The sequence below is a fragment of the Magnolia sinica genome, chromosome 5 (assembly GCF_029962835.1).
Source record: "Magnolia sinica isolate HGM2019 chromosome 5, MsV1, whole genome shotgun sequence".
In the NCBI taxonomy this organism is placed as follows: Eukaryota; Viridiplantae; Streptophyta; class Magnoliopsida; order Magnoliales; family Magnoliaceae; genus Magnolia; species Magnolia sinica.
In genome coordinates, this window is record NC_080577.1 from 114,322,913 (window position 1) to 114,342,802 (window position 19,890).

The following is a 19,890-nucleotide window of genomic DNA, read 5'->3' on the forward strand; positions in this document are numbered from 1 at the left end:
CCTTCAATAGCATTCCAAATCACAATTTTCTCTAATAACTCTGATACCATGTCAAAATATTCTTGTCTCTAAAAGCTCAGGCTGTTACAAGATGATATATCAGTATGTATCAATAACTTTAACATGAGGGACACAAGGAAAGATGGATAATGACTCATTTGGTACATTGGTATATGTGTGAAGAGAATGAAAATGGATAGTGGCGCATTTGAGTGTCACCCTTGAAAAAATCATTTCACTATAGAAAAATGCATTTTTTAAGTGTGGAGTTGGAAAAATAAATTCATTTATTTCTAAGTTAGATAAAAGTGGAATTATTTTTTTTTTAACACAAATTTCATAAAGAAAAGCTTGACAAACAATTAAAAGTTTTCATGGAAAACAATCTTTCCTTTCTATGAATCCAAACAGGCTCATGAAAGACTCAGATAGAAATGCTATTATTAAGCTTGTGTGGTACTCTCTACACAAAGCAATGTGTATGGCTATCAGTGGTGGGCCATGACCCAAGAATCATAGAGATTCGAGTATCCTGACCATCCAACCAATAACCAGTTTTGTTCTGTTGAATGTGGATTGTAAATTTTACTTTTCAACTTGTGATTTGCAGCTGGTGGGCAAAGGGCTACGACTTCCTTAGCTTTGGTGTAATAAATGATCTGGCCATCCACATGATGGCCCAGCAAATCAATTGCTGATAGTAGAATATAACATATAGACTTCAAAAACCAAACTCGATCTGATGTCCAGCTGGGTCGGGTTAACTCAGACTGAGTCTTTACACGCTATTTTTAATGATTAAATCAGCAATATTTGTATCCTTTCTTTCTAGGCCAAGTTCCAGAGTTTGAAAATAGTTAGACTGGGCCAATGGCCCAGCTCGAGTCATGCTGAGTCAACTGAATCTGCTCGACGAGTCTTTTAGTTGACCAGGCCAGTGGGTCCACTCTACGCCATGCTGAGTCAACTGAGTCCACTCGACGAGTCTTGTCAATTCAAGATTGACTCGACACCCATGAGCAATTTCCTTAATGATTCAGCTCCAAATCTCATCCAGATGAGTTCGGACACCACAAGTCGTAGCTGGTTCTAGATCGAGTGACACCCATGAGCCAGTCGCCTACAACTCAGCTCGAAGTCTCATCAGCCATTAGGACCATTCATCGGGTGCAGCCCACGGGTGATCATAACCATCCGATCTAAGCTCAAATGGACTTTAAAAATGAATATTTGTACATATCCATATTCAAGAGGAAACGAGTCCCAATGATGCGATTCATGTCGATTTTAAATCATGATCGGTCAATGCGGGTCCCAACAGATGAACGGTCGGAGCATGATAAGTAGCAATGTGCACAGGGGCCCAAAAATGATGACATCTAGATGAATAAGCAGAGAGCTAGGAAGAAGAATTACCCAGTCATTAGTCAATATGCTTCATATAGTTCAAAAACTTCACTAGATGCTGGGCCGGGTCGGGTTGACTCGAAGACTAGGACAAGTCATTACTTGATTCAACTCGATCTTTAATAATTAAATTAATAATATTTACAACATTTTAGATAATTGTATATAAAAATAATTGAAGAAGCAAACACATGAGTCATGCCGAGTTGAGACCGACTCACCATCACAATCACAATCAGATTTCACAATGACTCAGCTTGAAATCTCATCGAATCACCAATCGAGTCACTGAATTTTAGAACTAAGGTGATATAGGACAAAGTCAAGGACAACCTCATGGATGGCCAAGACTGTAATAAATCTTGCTAGAAAGTTCAATGTAGGGCCTAAACCTGCACTGTAATTTTGTGTTTGGTTGTTCATTTTTCACGTATCATATGTTGTTGAAAAGCTATCGACGAGCTCTACATCTTACACAATGCTAATTAAAGGCTATTGACTCCTTAGCAATTTTATTAAATTCAATCATTTTAGGAGTTCAAATCTGAGTTTTAATTCAAAATTTCCTATTTTTAGTAAAACAAAATGACCTATTTCTTTCAGAGCACCATAAGTTACACCGCTCCTAGTTGCATCAGTTCACTTGAATGGTGCAATCGATCAATCTGAACTGCCTATTAAGTTCAAAATACTGTTCAACGGCTAGTAAGCAAAGATAGCACTAGACGGATGATCCAGTTCATCCTTGATTCTGCCTTACTCTCTATTGCCATCCGTTTTCCAAGGCATGGATGGGATGGTTATTTTTGCCCAACAAAATTTATTCTTCCCAATCACAATCAATTCAATCCATGGTCCCTAACAAATAGATGGATTGAATTGATGACTAGGGTTTTTTTGTGTAAATGATCTTGACTGTCCATATTAAAGGCTATTGATCAAATGGTTAATATTGCTCGAATCTTGTGATTTTTGCATGGTAACCTATAAAAGGTGTGCCAGACCTAATGAAGAGTCTACATCAATGATTCCGACTGTGTAATTGTCCCAATCCAACTTGATGCCTTATAACTTATGGTGCTTTTAGAACATTGGTGCATCTCTCTTTGGTAAATTACTATTTTTGTTATTTTTAGTTGTTTTATGGTTTTAAGAGTTTTGTAATAGTTCTTTGTTTTGAGTTTTCTACAAGAGGTTAGGTGAGATTAGATGTACTTATTACTATTTTTAGCAAGTTTATTTCATGAAAGTTATGAAGTTAGAGATATATAAATCATATCAATTGCTTTGCAAAGAGACTTTTATCCATTATTCTAAATAATATTATCTCTTTTAGAGGTTTTTACATTATGGATTTCCAAATTTTCTTAGACAAAGAAAACAGTGATATTTTTCTCCCCTTTCCATCATGCACCTGCTATCCCAGATGCTATACTTTCAAGCAACCAAAGCAAAGACACAGCGTTTTGGTAAAATGATAATCTCATTTGCATACAACAACGGTTGAGATCTGAGGATCAGCTGCCCCACTGATCTCAGCACCCTTGTTTCTAGCATCCAACAAATAAGATAAAGCTCTCTCAGTAATAATCTCACCTGGTATTAGCACTGGAATTCCTGGTGGATATGTACAGATGAACTCTCCACACACCTCTCCAATGCATTCTTCTATCTTCACACTCCTCTTTCTTGCAAAGAAGGCCTCTCTAGGACTCATCTCCATGCTAATATCAGCGAAGGGTGCACACCCACTATCCTTCACCCCCTCCCTCCTGCCGCCCGACCCGTTCTTCTGCAAGAAAGTCGCCGATAAATGGTCTAGTCCTGATACAAGCCTCTGAATATGCTGTCTGCAAGTACCCAAGCTGACGGCGAACGTCAGCGACCGCCCGCCCGCCAGCTCAGCGATGACGGCGGGCCCCTTGCATAGGATCCCGTCTGCTTCATAGCCAGATAGGCCGAGCTCCCAAACCCCGACTGTAATGCGGAGAGGATCAATGGCGGGGAAATTGGGAAAGTCCTGAAGAGTCATGAGCGAGATGCCTGGGACTGTCTTGATATGGCGGACTGCTTCGGCTGCTAATTCCATCGGCTCATCGAAAATGGTATCTGGGTCTTTGCTTAGATGAGCTCTCGTAGCATCTAGCGATGCTAGAAGCAGATAGCTTGGGCTGGTGCTCTGAAGCGTCTGAAGGCATTGGCGTATCCTTTCTCTGTCTACTATATCTCCTGAAATATGCAGCATTGACGACTGTGTTAAAGAACAGAGGACCTTGTGTGTGGACTGGATGACGATGTCCGCCCCTTGATCAAGGGCCGTGTTTGGCATCTGATGGTGAAATCTGAAATGGGCTCCGTGCGCTTCATCGACTATGATGGGAATGCTGTGGGAATGGCAGAGCTGTGCAATCTCACTCACATTGCTACAGATTCCATTGTATGTTGGTGAAGTGACCAGAACTGCCGTGGGAACTCTGCCTTCTGACTTCAATTCGTCGATCGCTCTCTCTACCTGCGATGATGTGATTCCGCTGGCAATGTCCCACCTTGGATTGTACTGTGGTATTATATATTTGGGCACTGCACCTGACAAGACCATAGCGGAAATTGCCGAGATATGGGAATTGCGTGGAAGAATGAGTGTTTCTCCAGGTGAACATGTGGCCATGATCGCTGCCTGGACCCCACAAGTGGTCCCACCAACAAGAAACCATGTTTCAGATGATCTGAACAGCTCAGCAGCTAGCTTCTGCGCGTCCAAAATGACTCCATTTGGAGAGAACAGATTGTCGAGCTCCGGAAGCTCAGGGAGATCATGGGCGAAGGCTCCTATGCCAATGAGCTCAGCTAGCAAAGGCGGTGCGGCCTGGCCTCTGTTGTGTCCAGGAAAATGGAAGCCGGCGGCATTTTGTTGCGCGGAAGCTTTCAGTGCACTAACTAGAGGAGCAGTTCTGTCTTGAAGAGCTGCATTTGAAGTGGAAATGAGAGTACCTGCAGCAGCATTTCGGTCTTCTGGTGTGGTTGATATGGCCTTGTTTTGCTTCTTCTCTGGCTCTTTGATGCTTGCCTGCGAGAATGTTGAAAAAACCCACAGCTTTACACTTCTACTAGCTTTTGTATCTCAGACATTGCCAATTTTTGGTCTGAAACAGAACGGAATGCTGAAAAAACCCAAAGATAGAGCGTGCGTTTTTGCTTCGAAGAGGTGTTTGGATGCACTATTGAATCAAATTGCAATTATTAATCCAAGAAAGCCAGGAAACCAAAAAGAAGTTTTCTTCCTTAGCATTCACAACAGGAGTGTTTGGATACATGGATTCCATTTGGATTCTGTGGACAACATAATAATTACCCGATGATGATTTCTATGGTTACTGTAGAAAATAGAATTCAAAAACCGGTTGTCTGCTTGGGAAGCAAGTGAAATCCTCAAATTCATTATACAAAGTCACCTTATATCTTGGGTACGAGAATTCTGATCATGGATAAGAATAATGATTATTGTGTGGAATCCAAGTATCCGAACTCCCCAACTATCTTGTCAGTGGAAAAAAAATAAAATAAATTTCCATATGGATTTAATGTATCCAAACATGCCCCCAAGAGTTTGGGTCCAAATAATGGATTGATGACTTGTTTGAATCAGATGCAAATAAGTTGGGTGCAACTCAAACTTGGTTGAGTTGTGAGCTTGTTGCATATGTCGATGTTGACTGGGTATGTTGTGCCCTCACACAACGGTCTACTACGAGATATTATATGTTTCTTGACAATTTATTTATAGCTTGAAAGTGCAAGAAGCAAATAATAGTCTACAAGTTCAGCACAAAGGTGAAGTATGGAGCTATTTCTTTAGCCTGCAGTGAGATCATTTGGTTTCGAGGACTCCTTTCAGATTTTGAATTCCTCATTCTTTAGAAAAAGGTAATTTTATTCCAAAAAGGCCATGGCAAATAATAATAATAAAAAACAAAAATTCTAATAACAAACAACCCAACAATTGGAAGCTCAGATAGAGCTAGGGCCAAATGGCTTATGACCTTGAGGAAAGAAGAAGAAGAAGAAGTCCCAAATCATTCTGAAAACGGTAATGAATAAATCCCCTCGACTTCATGTCGAATTAGTGTTGTTAAATGCTTCCCAATTATACGCGCGCGTGCGCACACACGTGTGTACGCGCACGTACCTACCCGTGCCTAAGCGCGTACGCCCGCGCGCGTAGATAGTACGCTCGCCTGTCCAGAAAAAAATGAAAATTTTTTATAGTCGACAAAAGATCATAACCCACGCAAAAAGCAACTGTTACACGAGTAAATTTGTATCCCGTATGGAGCCACGTCGCAGTATAACCGCTATCTTGAGTCCCGCCTACCCCGTTTTGCAGGCAAGGCAGTAAACTCAAGACGACTAGGTATTCTCCTTAGCTTGAGGAATTGCTCTAGCCCATCATAGCCGTATTGTACAAAAAGTCATGTAAATCTATGAAATTAGTGTATAATTTCCCGCCCACAATTCCGAATTCGATGAGGAATTGAGTAAGGGCGGACTCAAGAATCATATCATATCCGAGGTAAAGGAGCTAATATCCGATAAAGGAGCTTAAAGCATCTATTTTTTAGGAAAGGAAGGCCTGAAAGGCCACTTTTCTTTAATAATATCGTTAATTAAGAGATTGAGATGATAGATAGTACTTCAGAGAATCTTATCTTAAGATTCTCTGTACTAACATCTACATGGGAACAATAGGGCAACCAGCCCCCCATAGGGGAGGGCGGGTTGCCAGCTCTATTCTTCCACCGGGATACTGTATGGAGGTGCTTTCTGTTTCTACAGGTTTGTGTTAAGTGTCAAAAATGGCTTGAAAAGCTTTATTTTGAGAAGCGAGCGTAGGGCTTCCCGGAGAGAGAAGCCCGAGCAGAGCGCTTCCACCACCTGCCCTTCTAGTAAGCGCCTTCCGTCAACAAAGAATCTAATAGATGCCGGCTTCCATCCCTCGAAGGGGCTTATCCTCTTTGGGGAAGGGCCAATCCATTGATCAGTTCAGTACGGAGCTCTTATCTCAGCGAGTTTGGCATTTGGTCCAGGCATCACTTTTGAAGGCAATTGAATGCTGAGTTTGATGGAAAAAAAAGAAGAAAAAAAGAAGTCCCAAATCATTCTAGAAAAAGAACAGTGGATGAATAGAATATCCCAACTTCACTTCATGTCGATATATACTAGTGTTGTTCAAATTGCTTCTAATTCGGTTTTTCATAAGAAGACAAAACACATTCAGGTGGATTGTCACTTTATTCGAGGAAAATTTCAGTCTGGGATTATTTCTTTTCCACACATGGTGTCTCAAAATCAAATTGCAAATATTCTCACTAACCCACAACACTTTGAGAGAGAGAGAGAGAGAGAGAGAGAGTGGGGTAGCTATTTATGGATTCTTTCCATGTATAGGATAATCATACATAGATGTAATTTTTAGTACCTTCTATGTATATCCATTATTATTTTTTGTATACACATCATATTCCTTTATTTAAACCTTATTTTGGAGTAAAGAAATATACTTGAAAATACAAGAAAAATCTCCAAACCATCTTCCATTACCATGAGTCCCCACTATTTCTAAAATGGCAGAAAACTATCAAACACTTGTATAAATCCTCTTAAAAAGGGGCAAGTTTCTTTATTAGTTCCAATGTTTTAAATAGCGAATAAGGTATAGCAAAGCATTCACCCTTCTCAAGCTTGAAGCCTAAGTCACATAGCTTATAGCATAAGCTACCCCACTTCTAGATTTATAAAATAATAAGAAACATAGAGCAAAGAGTAAATAAATATAGCAATAAAAATATCAACAAAACTAATTTAATACCACTACTAAAATTATTAAAAATATAAAATAAATTTTAGTAAAAATAGCAAAATGCAATATATCAATGATACAATTAATTCACAAGGTATTTAAAAAAAAAAAAAAAAAACGTAATGATAACAATGGGAACATTAATTAAGTGTGCAGGAGGCGTACATTAATTCAGACCATTGGTTGTCCATTGATTTCAACTAAGTAGCCTGCCTAATTAGTGGACCACCCTATTTTCGTACCATGTGATTTTTATGTCGTGACCCACATTTTGTACGGCTAGAATGTTCGATAGAAAATAGGCATGAACTATTTTTGGGCCAATGGTCCTGGCTATCCTGGGCCATTTATCATTGGGCCTGGGTCCGGCCCGTCGGAGCCTAGTGGGCCACGGAAGCCGCCAGGCCCATTGCTTCCGTTCGTGGGCCAGACTTCCACGATCCCAAACCCGGCCCATTTAGAAGAAAGGAAAGCACTGACCTTGCAGAAACGAAGCCTCCTATTAAAGAGTCCGAAACGCCATGTATCGGTGCGCCCGACACGAAAACCCTGTAGCAATAGAATAAATGGGATTTTACTGAGATGGGGGAAAAAGAAAAAGAGACACGTGGCAATTTGTGGAGCTTACATCTTGCAGGAAGGGCGACGATGAAGATATCATTGCTACAATTCAGGGGAAGAGTGCGTAAGGAACTACTATGTGCACTGTAGCCGGAGGGGGGCTTGGTCGTTCTAGAGTGCGCCGTCGAGGATAGGATACGCTTGCGGAATGGGAGGAAGCGTTGGCGGGTGGATTAGAAGAGACGGTATTTTGTTGCTGAGAAATTTACGACTGTGGACCCCACCTTTTATCCGGCGGTTTTTTTGAAGCAATACAAACTTAGAATTCGCACTTGGACCTCCTCGTACGGTGTCGGAATTTCAGGACGAAAATACCCCTGCCTTCCTCCGGCTGGCGTGCAGAGACGAGCGCTGACGGACGGTCCGGCGATGGGAACTCAGGTGGGGCCCACTGTGATGTTTGTGAGAAATCCTCTCCGTTAAGTTCTTTCATAGGGTCACAAAGACACGGAGGAAGAAGAAAAGCAAATTTCATAATGATCCAAAACTTCTGTAACCCCTAAAAGGGTTTCAATGGTAGACGTTCAATTCCCCGCTGTCTTTTACAGTGTGGTCCACTTGATAGTTAGATCTATCTTATTTTTCGTCTCAAGCCTTAATATGAGCTCGCCAAATAGATGGACGGTTTGGATATAACACAGACCTCATAATGGGACCCACAAAAGCAACGAACATTCTACGGAAAAAAAAGAAGCCCAAACTGCCACGGTCGCGCCAGTCTGGCGGATTTTTTTATTTTTTTTTACGGGGAGAACTTTTACCTCTTACATTTTTCTCTAACACATAATTACGTAAATATATACATATAAGTATATAAAAATATTTTTCTATCTTTTAATTCATTTTTTTTATCTATTTACTTCACAAACATATCTCCTAAACTAGAATAATTTGCTTAACTCACTACATGATTTTGGGGTAGGAGAAGCTAATTTAGCCAACCAACCTAGTTATTTTCCAAGATTCCATCGGGTCGATGGTCGAAAATCCATTTCATTCAGTTCATGGTCAATTTTAATTACTTCATGGTCAAATTGAAAATTCAGTAGAGCAAACATGAAATTGAGCAAGGTAAACATGAAGTTGAGCGAGGCAAATATAGATTTACGTTTAAAAGGACATGTATCAGCAATTTCATGGATCTTAAAATAATCCACTAACATCACCATTATTACCTTAAAATTGATCCCATCCCTTGGTTGGACGGATTGGAAGGTAAAATCCCAAGATATGCTGGGCGTGCCAAACAGACCCAGTGAACTTATCCCAGGATATAGCAATCCCATGGATCTTTTTCCAATCCACTAACACCACCATCATTACCTTAAAATCCATCCCATCCCTCTTAAGCCCATGGGATTCGCTCGGCCAAACAGGCCCTTACTGGAACGGAGTGAAGAAAGGGAGTGAAAACAGCAACAGTGAAAGCAACCTAGTGGAAATGGGTGAAAGAAACGAGACTGAAATCAGTGGGGGAAACTAGAAAATCAGCGGGGGAAACAAGAAAATCAGCGTGGCAGGCAAATTAGAAAATTAGCGGGGCAAACATGAAATTGAGCGGGGGAAACTAGAAAATCAGCGGGGCAAACTAGGAAATCAGCGGGACAAACATAAAATTGAGCGGGGAAAATTGGAAAATCAGCGGGGCAACCTAGAAAATCAGCGGGGCAAACTAGGAAATCAGTGGGGCAAACATGAAATTGAGAGGGGGAAACTAAAAAATCAGCGGGGCAAACTAGGAAATCAGCAGGGTAAACATGAAATTGAGCGGGGGAAACTAGAAAATTAGCGGGGCAAACTAGGAAATCAACAGGACAAACATGAAATTGAGCGGGGGAAACTAGAAAATCAGTGAGGCAAGCTAGGAAATCAGCGGGGCAAACTAGGAAATTAATAGGGCAAACTAGGAAATCAGCGAGACAAACATGAAATTGAGCGGGGGAAACTAGAAAATCAGCGGGGTAAACTAGAAAATCAGCGGGGCAAACATGAAATTGAGCGGGGAAACTAGAAAATCAGTGGGGCAAACTAGAAAATTAGTGGGGCAAACATGAAATTGAGTGGGACAAACATGAAATTCAGCAGCGCAAACTAGACAATTAGCGGGGTAAACTTAACAGATAATTTCATGGCTTGAGCCGATAAATCTAAACGTATCTAATGTTCAAATGGACCATACCAAATGAAATTTTGAATTGAACTTCTAATGTTGATCATTTCTTAGGGGCCACAGAAGTTTTGGATCAAGCTTATAATTATGTTTTCTATTAATCCATGTTTGTATGATCTTATGAATAGGTTTGATAACAAACAAACATCACTGTTGGGCCCACTATGGTTTCAACGGTGGAAATCATTAAGCCCACTGTTTTCCCGTGGTATGATCCACTTGATCTTTTGATATGCTTCAATTTGGCGCTAAACCGCTAAAATTAGATGGAAAAACGGATGGACTGCGTGGATATACTACATACATTCAATGTGGGCCCAAATACCCCTCCGTTTTCATCGGAGGGGTATTGAACATGTTTGCCCCACTGATTTTCTAGTTTCCCTCGCTCAATTTCATATTTGCCCCACTAATTTTCTAGTTTGCCTCGCTGATTTTCTAGTTTCCCCCGCTCAATTTCATGTGTTGCCCCGCTAATTTCCTAGTTTGCCCCGCTTATTTTCTAGTTTCCCCCGCTCAATTTTATGTTTGTCTCGCTGATTTTCTAGTTTGCCCCGCTGATTTTTTAGTTTCCCCCGCTCAATTTCATATTTGCCCCACTGATTTTAGTCCCATTTCTTTCACCCCTTTCCACTGTGTTACTTTCACTGTTGTCGTTTTCACCCCATTTCTTCACTCCGTTCCAGTAAGGGCCTGTTTGGCCGGGCGAATCTCATGGGATTAGGAGGGATGGGATGGATTTTAAGGTAATGATGGTGGTGTTAGTGGATTGGAAAAAGATCCATGGGATTGCTATATCCCGGGACACGTTCACTAGGTTTGTTTGGCACGCTCGGCATATCCTGGGATTTTACCTTCCAATCTGTCCAACCAAGGGATGTGATCAATTTTAAGGTAATAATGGTGATATTAGTGGATTGTGTTTAAGATCCATGGGATTGCAGATACATGTCCTTTTAAACGTAGACCTATGTTTGCCTCGCTCAACTTCATGTTTGTCTCGCTCAATTTCATGTTTGCCCCGCTGAATTTCCAGTTTAACCGCGAAGTGATTGAAATTGACCACGAACTGAATGAAATGGATTTTCGACCACCAACCCGATGGAATCTTGGAAAATAACTAGGTTGGTTGGCTAAATTAGCTTCTCCTACCCCAAAATCATATGTGGTAAGTTAAGTAAATCATTCTAGTTTAGGAGATATGCTTGTTAAATAAATAGACAAAGAAATGAATTAAAAGATAGAAAAATATTTTTATATAATTATATATACATATTTACATAATTATGTATTATAGAAAAATGTAAGGGGGAAAATGTTCTTCATGTAAAAAATAAAAAAAGAAAAAGAAAAAGAAAAAAGTGCATAGCTCATGTTCGAGTCTCATTTCGTGCTTGGCTCGGATCAGCAGCTCGTGCTCGGCTCAGTCGAGTTCAAATCGAGTTCGAGTCCGGCCAGTGGTCACTGGTCGGATGGGTTCCGCTACTCAGACGGCCGGAAAAAATGGAGAGAGTAGATGATAGGACTCACTTTCGAAGAGTAGCTCGTCGGGACTGACGCTGGAAGAGGGAATGTCGCCGGGCACAGAGTATTGGGCGGAACTCGTAGGGATGGAGATTTGGGCGATTTGGGTGAAAGGGATGGAGAACAGGTAGGGTTGCTAGTTTAGGCATACTGGGTAGGGTTTTCAAAAATTTTTTTATATACTAACTTAAAGTCGAGTCGAGCTTAATACCGAGTCGAGCTATGTCTAGCTCGGACTTGACTCGAAATTTTCCGAGCACCCAAAATTTGGCTCGACTCGGTTCGAACGGCGTTTCGATCCGAGTCAAGTCGAGCTTTTTCGAGCTGAGGCGAGCGAGTTACTGAGCTTAGGCTGCTTGTGTACAACTCTAACTGTGATATATATCTGTATCTGTTTATCCATGCCATCCATTTATTTTGCCAACTCATTTTATCCACGCCATCCAAAGATTAAGTGGGCTACACTATAGAAAACTGCCGTTGAAACTTTGTTAGGGTCCACATATTTGTCATCCAAATATGTTCATAAGATCACAAACCTGGATGAAGGGAAAAAAACAAATATCATCTTGATCCAAAACTTTTGTGGTCCTCTAGAAATTTTCAATGGTAAGCATTCAAGTTCCACACAATCCGCGTCCCTTATCATACACTTTGAATTACGGCTAATGGCTTATTAGCCACAAGTTACACAGATCTGAGAATTCCAACAATTCAATTGGAGGACTTTTCAGAAATAAAATAGATGGTTTTAAAAGAGTCAACTATAGTTACTTGACCATCTATCCAAGGTTGAGACAATTATAATATGCAAATGTTTTGCATGTGTCAAATATGATACGGTGCATTTTCAAATGTCTTATATGTGTGATACGCTCATATTTCAGTTTGCCCCGCTATTTTTTTAGTTTGTCCAGCTCATATTTCAGTTTATCCCGCTGTTTTTTTAGTTTGCCCCGCTCATATTTCAGTTTGCCCTGCTGTTTTTCTAATTTGCCCCGTTCATATTTTAGTTTGCCCCACTGTTTTTCTTATTTGCCCCGCTCATATTTTAATTTGCCCCGCTATTTTTTTAATTTGCCCTGCTCATATTTCAGTTTGCCCTGCTGATTTTCTAGTTTGCCCCACTCATTTTCATATTTGCCCCGCTCGAGTGGTAGACTATTAGGAGTTTCAACACCCGGTCAAGCGTTCGAGTATCCATAGGCGGTGAAATTCCACTAGTGTGAGTGTGTGGGGGCGTATGTGCGTGTGTGAAAAAAAAATCATTCTAGCTTAGGAGATATGCTTGTTAAATACATAGACAAAAAAAAATGAATAAAAGGATAGGAAAATATTTTTATATACTTATATTTACATATTTACATAATTATATATTAGAGAAAAATGTAAGGGAGAAAAAGCTCCCCATATAAAAATAAAAATAAAAAAAAAAAAAAAATTATATTGCTGCAGTCTGTAATTTTTTTTTTTTTTTTTTTTGTGTATTTTTTTGCTATATTGCTTTTGTGAATCCCATCATGAGGTCTGTGTTATATCCCAACCATCCATTTATTTGGCGAGCTCATATTAAGGCTTGAGACGAAATATAAGGTAAATTTAACTATTAAGTGGACCACACTGTAAAAGGCAGTGGGGAATTGAACGTCTACCATTGAAACCCTTTTACGGGTTACAGAAGTTTTGGACCATTATGAAATTTGTTTTTCCTCTTCATCCAGGTCTTTGTGACCCTATGAATGAACTTAGACTGGGAGGATTTCTCACAAACATCACAGTGGCCCCCCTAAATGTTTCTAATGGTTGACACTCATTTAACACTGTTTCCTATAATGTGGTATACTTGAGATTTGGATATACCTCATTTTTCGTCTCATATCATAAAATGATGTGGAAAAATATATGGATGGCATGGATGAAAAGCATACATCATGTTGGGGCCCACAGACCACCGACCGTCCGCCATTAGCTGGTGGCAGGGGGAGTACCGAATCCGTTTCCGTCAAAAGGAGGGGTATTTTCGTCCTGAAAATCTGACTAAGTTTGTATTGCTTCAAAAATACCGCTGGATAAAAGGTGGGGTCCACAGTCGTAAATTTCTCATTGTTGCTACTGCGGTAGCGTGACTCGCGTAGGTATATGGGGGCGTGACTTGCGCTAAACAAAACGCCACGTGGGAGGAGCGTGAATGAGATCTACTCCGTCCATCAAGTGGGGTACCTCATCTTCACTCTGATTTCCAAACATCAGGAGGGTCCAAATGTCAAGTGGTACACACCATAGAGAACGGTGCAGATCATGTTTAAAACGGAAACGGATCGGCTACTCACCCTGCCAGTCTGCCACTAGCCAATGGCTAGTGGTCGGTGCTCTGTGAGTCCCACCATGATGTATTCTTTTCATCCATGCCGTCCACCCATTCTTCCATATCATTTTATGGTATGAATCCAAAAATGAGGTTGATCCAAATCTCAAATGGACCGCAAGGTATTGATTGAATTCCCACCATTAAAAACTTCTTGGGGGCCACAAAAGTTTTGGATCAATCTGATATATATTTTTCTCTTCATCCAAGTCTGTATGACGTAATCAACAAGTTTGATTTCAAATAACCATTACACTGGGCTTAGGAGGTTTTTAACGGTGGAAATTCAATAACAACTGTTTTCCCATGGTGTGGTCGACCTGAGATTTATATCTACGTCATTTTTGTGATCAAGCCTGAAATTATATTTCAAAAGGGATGGACGGCGTGGATAAAATACATTGGAGTCCACATAGCACCGACCACTAGCCAAACCGTGTCAGTCTAAAACCTATAAATTCAAGTGGGAGTCCTTTCATCCTGGTGGACGAGTCGGATGAATTGCTTAGATGGCATATACATATAAGTTTAGGGGCCATGGAACATTTGCCTGCGGTTTGGAACGGAAACGTCCACCGTTGAAACCTTGTTAGTGCTGACCATGATAGTTATAGGCCATCCAAACCTTTCACAGGGTTATTACTACTCAGATAAACTAGAGGCACGAATATCATCCTGTTACAAAACTTATGTTCAATCCCCATTGTATTGTTTCGTGTGGTATGGTCCACCTGATTTTTAGGATCCATTACTATTGTGGTCTTGAAAAAACAGATGGATTTGTCACCCACATCTCTGTGGGCCCCACACAGCCCGGATTGGGAGCTCTGTCAAATCCTGCATGTACCGGTGATCTGTACATCTCGGAATGTGGGCCCCAATAAGGGCACGTGCTAGATGTTCTGAGCTGAGTTGCGAGAGAGACAAAACACTTCTCTCTCCTTTAACCGGACGAATCTCGTCCTTTTACCGCCATTCACGGATGGGAGCTGACATTGACCCCCACTACTTTTTAATAAACACACCCATTTCCAGAACGTCCATCATGTGGTCGAGACACCACACGTGTGCTCCCTCGATCTAGACCTTCAGTACACGATCAGATGATTGTAACCACCCAATCAATCCCCTAGTTTTAATATTCTACAAAAATATTTTCTGTAGATTTGGTAATTCGGATCATCACGGCAGTGCCATTTTAGGAACGCGGATCATCTGGACCATCCATTTGATGGATCAGCTCTCCATGGATCATCATCACCGCAGTACTGTTCCAGCACCTTCTGAATGACGATGATCTACAAATCCAAGAGGTTCGATTCTCCCAACCATTCGTTCCATCATCTGTCTCGTAGGCATTCAAATGTGGCCCAACCATTGATGAGTTTCAGACCGTTCATCTATTACAAAGGAGATGGGCTACCTCTAAACAATCTCAACCATCAGGGATCTCAGTCCCTAAATCAAAGATCCGGGAAGATGGTCACTAACTAGCGTAGATGGTATAGATCTGTGATCAATGAGAATTTCCCATGTGGCCCATGAACAGTGGGACCTTTCAGATGGATGGCCTGACAATCACAGTCTCACAGGAGCTATCAGCCTAGAACTTCCTGCGGTCGGAAGCTAGGTGGAGCCCACATATGTATATGAGAAATCCACCGTCCATCCGTTTTGCCAGCTCATGTCAGAACATAGACCAAAATTGAGGTGGAAACAAACTCAAGTGGGCCGTAGACAGGAAACCGTGGGGATTGAACCATTCATGGGACTACAGAAGTTTTGTATCATGCTAATGTATTTGTACTTTCAGTTCATCCCAATGGAAATGACCTCACGAACGGTCAGTATGGCATAAAAATATCAAGATGACCCTCAGAAGGTTTCAATGGTAGGCATTTCCCTCCCCACTTTCATGTTGTGTGGTCCACTTCAATTTTGGCCCACCTCGTTTTTTTTTGACTCATGTCTTAGCATGAGTTGGCAAAGAATTTTTCACAAACATCATGGTGGGCCCCACCTAGCTTGCGACATTGCCATAGTGGGGCCGCAGGCAATCCTCAGTCACTGTGAGTTACCATGGCCCAACTCCACCTATGTAAGATAGGTGGCTCGTGTGATGTGGAACCCATGTGATGTGGGGCACAAAGGATTTCGGCAAGGACCTAACCATGGGATGTGAGGCTAGGGCCATGAGATAAAGAAATTGATTCGCCATGCTTTACTAGTTCAAGCTTTTAGAGCAAGTAGTTAGTTGTCTGCATCATAGTATTATATGATGCGTAACCCATCTGAAGTAAGCTTTCAGCGCAAGTGGTTAGAGGGCTGTACACAAACCGAGTTGGCTCGGTTAGCTTAACTCGGTTCGAACCGAGTCGAGCTGATTTTTTAAGCCTGGAAAATTTTCAAACCGAGTTGATTGGACCCCAACTCGAATCGAACTCGGATCAAACCAGTTCAGTGACTTGGTTACTTTGATATTGATGTTGCTCACCAATTGTTTGATGAAATAACTGGTGCAAGGAAGGTATGTATATGAAAGATATACCCTTTTTTTTTCTTGATTTTGATGTTGCCTGCAAGGTGTTTGATGAAATACCTGTAAAACTATTGCTGCTGTTTTACATACAATGAGAATTTGAATGTGCAGTCTATGTGTTTGTGAAAATGCTGCACAAGTGAACTCGGCTCCATCTTGGCTCGAACTGGCCCGAGCTGCTGAATGAACCGAGCCGAGCTGACCAGTCAGGCTCCAGAACTGAGCCAAGCCAAGTTTGAGTTGGGGTCAGCTAGTGGCCGAGCTGAGTTGAGCTTGGCACAAGCTCGGCTCGACTCGACTCATGTACACCTGTAAGTGGTTAGTTGTCCTGTGTCAAGGTGGCAAACGAATTCATTTAATAAAATTGAGATGATGTGGCTCATCTGTAAATCTGAGTCATTCATCTAGTGGCCCGCCATCTATGCCCACAGCTTAAAATTCTGGTGAGACCCATCAACAACTCATACGAATGTACCCTTCAAATACGCTTCCATTACTCAAAGAGCTCAAAAGATTACAAGTTCCTTAAAATGGTTAAAACTATAAAGGAGTCCTCTTTATGCGTACCTATTAATCTTCAAGTTATTTTACATGGACAGCTAAAATGGCATTATGTGAATAATAAAAAATGGCAAGAAGTAGATATTCAAATCAAAAGTGGGACCAGGTGATGAACAGTTGGGATCTTACTTTTGCCACATTTGCACTCTCTGGAACATGTGACCAATGGAGTGCCCACCCATGCATAAAGCCATCCTACAAAATTGCAAGGTTTAGTATGCATGGACCGACCAAGGGTAGAGCATATCTTTGAAATCATACTGATCAGACAATCATAACCAGAACCATCCAATTAATGGGCTATCTAATGGATGGTTAAAAGAAAATTAGTGAGTGGTTCAAATTGGAAGGGAAATATCAGAGAATCAATGTGTTGATGTGTCTTTACCCCGATCAAGACGAATACGATCAGTAGCTATCCAGACAACGGCCTGCAAATGGACGATAGGAACAGAGGTCAGCGAAAATAGAGCAACTACCCAAATTCAATAGGTTAGAGACAACCATTAAACAGTTTGGATCCTTCAGTACCTCTCTCTCTCCCTCTCTTTGTGGCACTGATCCATGGGGTGTCCCACCATACTCTCTAAGGTCACCAAAAACATTTGCCATTTGCATGATAAGAGCTGACTTCAAAAAACACTTAAAAAACTTCAGGTGTTGGTGAGTCAGAATGTTCATTCAGGCATGCAAAGCTCCTTTAACATGCCTGAGGATAAAATCTAGCCATTCACTGGCTTTTTGCATGAAAAAAATAAAATAAAATCTCAGCTGTGTACTAGAAAGCACGTGACTGGAGTCACTAAAAATGATCCAAATACCCCTGTATCAGTTTTAAAATCCATCCCATATCCTTCAATAAGACAAAAGTTTTCTATGCTTCAAAAATTAATTGTATAAAAGATGTCGACCTGCTATCACATACAGTAGCAGCAGAGCTTCACCTTCCCCTGCCAAAATCTCACACAGGGCCATGATTTATGACCAGCTCAGAATTTGCTGCTCTGCTGCTATCCGCGGATAAAAGGTTGGCGCCTCTTGGTCTTTTTCCTGATTGCCTGCAATGTTTACCATATCCATATGGACGGGTGTATCACATCATTTGGATATGGAAACATATCGGTCATCATATGTGAAATATCTGATATATCGAATAGTGATTTGCTGTTTTTGGGAAACATTGAAAAATTGGTCTAATTTTTCAATAAAACTTCAGAAGATAGTGAAAAGGACATTAAATGCCCATTTGGATGCCACAAAATAAGTTGCTTTTTCTACTTACAGCAGCAGATAAGTAACTTATTTCAGATGAGTTTGGTTTATGATTAGTTATAAGTAACATTTTTACTTAAAGTACTTAATCACTTTAGTTAATTTTTTTTAGCTTTTCTAGTTTTCATGAGTTGCTAAAGAGAGGGATAGGAGAGACCAAAGAGAGGAGAAGCTGTTAAGTAGGTTGTTTACCAAGCATACTTATTTTCTTAGTAAGTAGAAACTAAGAAAAGTTACTTGTGGCATAAGTAACTTATCTTAAGCAACTTATGATCCAAACGGGCCCTAATAATAATTAAAAATCATAAAATCATAAACAACAAGAGTACATAATTGGTCCTTTTTTTTGGTATAGGGTCCTAAACTATTTCCATACTCATAACTTATAGAAGTGATGCAACTATATTCAAAACAATTCATATCATTTATACAGCTAAAAAGAAAGACATGTGAAAACATAAGCAATACATTTAAAAGCAAAAGAAGAAGTAAAAATATACTCGTGATGTTTGCAGCTACGCTTTCGAAATACACCTGGAATTTTTCTTTAAAAAAATTATTTTTAAATTATATTTAATTTTATTTTTTTTCAAAATATCCAAAAACTTCCATCAATCCATATATCACACCTCCAACATATCTATGGTAATTTTTCATACTCTAATTGCAATTTAAATGAGTGAAGTTGAGAAATTTTCAAAATTTACCCAATTTCCGCTAAAATTTCCAAATTCGTAAATTACAGTATAATTGATATTAATAACAGCAAACACTTGTAAACACCTGCAAATAAGGCTAAATAGCTGCTAATTAAAATGAATTTTTTGAAAAGAATATTTTTAATTATTTATTTTTTAAATAAAAAAATTTTTAAAAATCCACAAACCTCCTCCAATTTGCAGATCAGTCTCTAACATGTCCAATGTGATTTTTCCATAGTTTAATTGTAATTTCAATGGGCTGAAATGGGAGAAATTTCTGATTTTCTCCAAAAGTTTCCAATTTCCATTGTTTTCCCCAAATCCACAAATTGGAGGCTGAAATCCATGATTGAGCATGCAAAACATGCCAAATCATGGATTTCCATCTTACTTCTACTGATTGCGAGTGACTCATACCAAAAAAGATGAATCAAAATAATTATATAAAAAAAAGTGTCACCATTGGAAATTGGCCCACCCGCTATCCGATCTTGATTTCCACACAAGAAAAAAAAAAGTTTGTTCTCTAAGTAACTGAAGAGGGTTGGTTGGATTCACCTTAAGAATGGACTAGAAGGCAGAAGATCTGACAAAAATGGAATTCTGTAAGTTTTTTCTTTTAATTTTTTGAATCTTTTGGAGTCACTTCACGTGATGCTGTCAGTATTGACATATCGATGACGCTATGTCGCATTGTATCGATGATGCTACATCGCATTGTATCGATGACGCTACATGATGTCGTGTCAATACAATGCGATATATCGTGATAATATTGTTGATACCAAAAATTCCAGCTACTTTGTAGGGGTTCCATGTCAGGGAGGTGCAATACCGATGATACGGCTGATATCAATATCACAAACACTGGTT

General features: G+C 40.2%; 1 protein-coding gene across 3 annotated transcripts in view; it reads right to left on the reverse strand.

Moving 5' to 3' along the window:
- Positions 1-2,807: 2,807 nt before the first annotated feature.
- LOC131246827 (uncharacterized) overlaps positions 2,808-19,890 on the reverse strand; it is a 62,989-nt gene continuing 45,906 nt past the window's right edge. For 2 of the 3 annotated variants that reach the window (XM_058247253.1, XM_058247254.1), the window contains one exon: positions 2,808-4,474. In XM_058247253.1, the coding sequence (XP_058103236.1) occupies positions 2,891-4,474 (1,584 nt within the window). In that variant the 3' untranslated portion in view covers positions 2,808-2,890. Of the gene's footprint in view, positions 4,475-7,744; positions 7,814-7,892; positions 8,077-19,890 lie in introns of those variants that run through there. The other variant, XM_058247252.1, reaches the window with a different exon arrangement.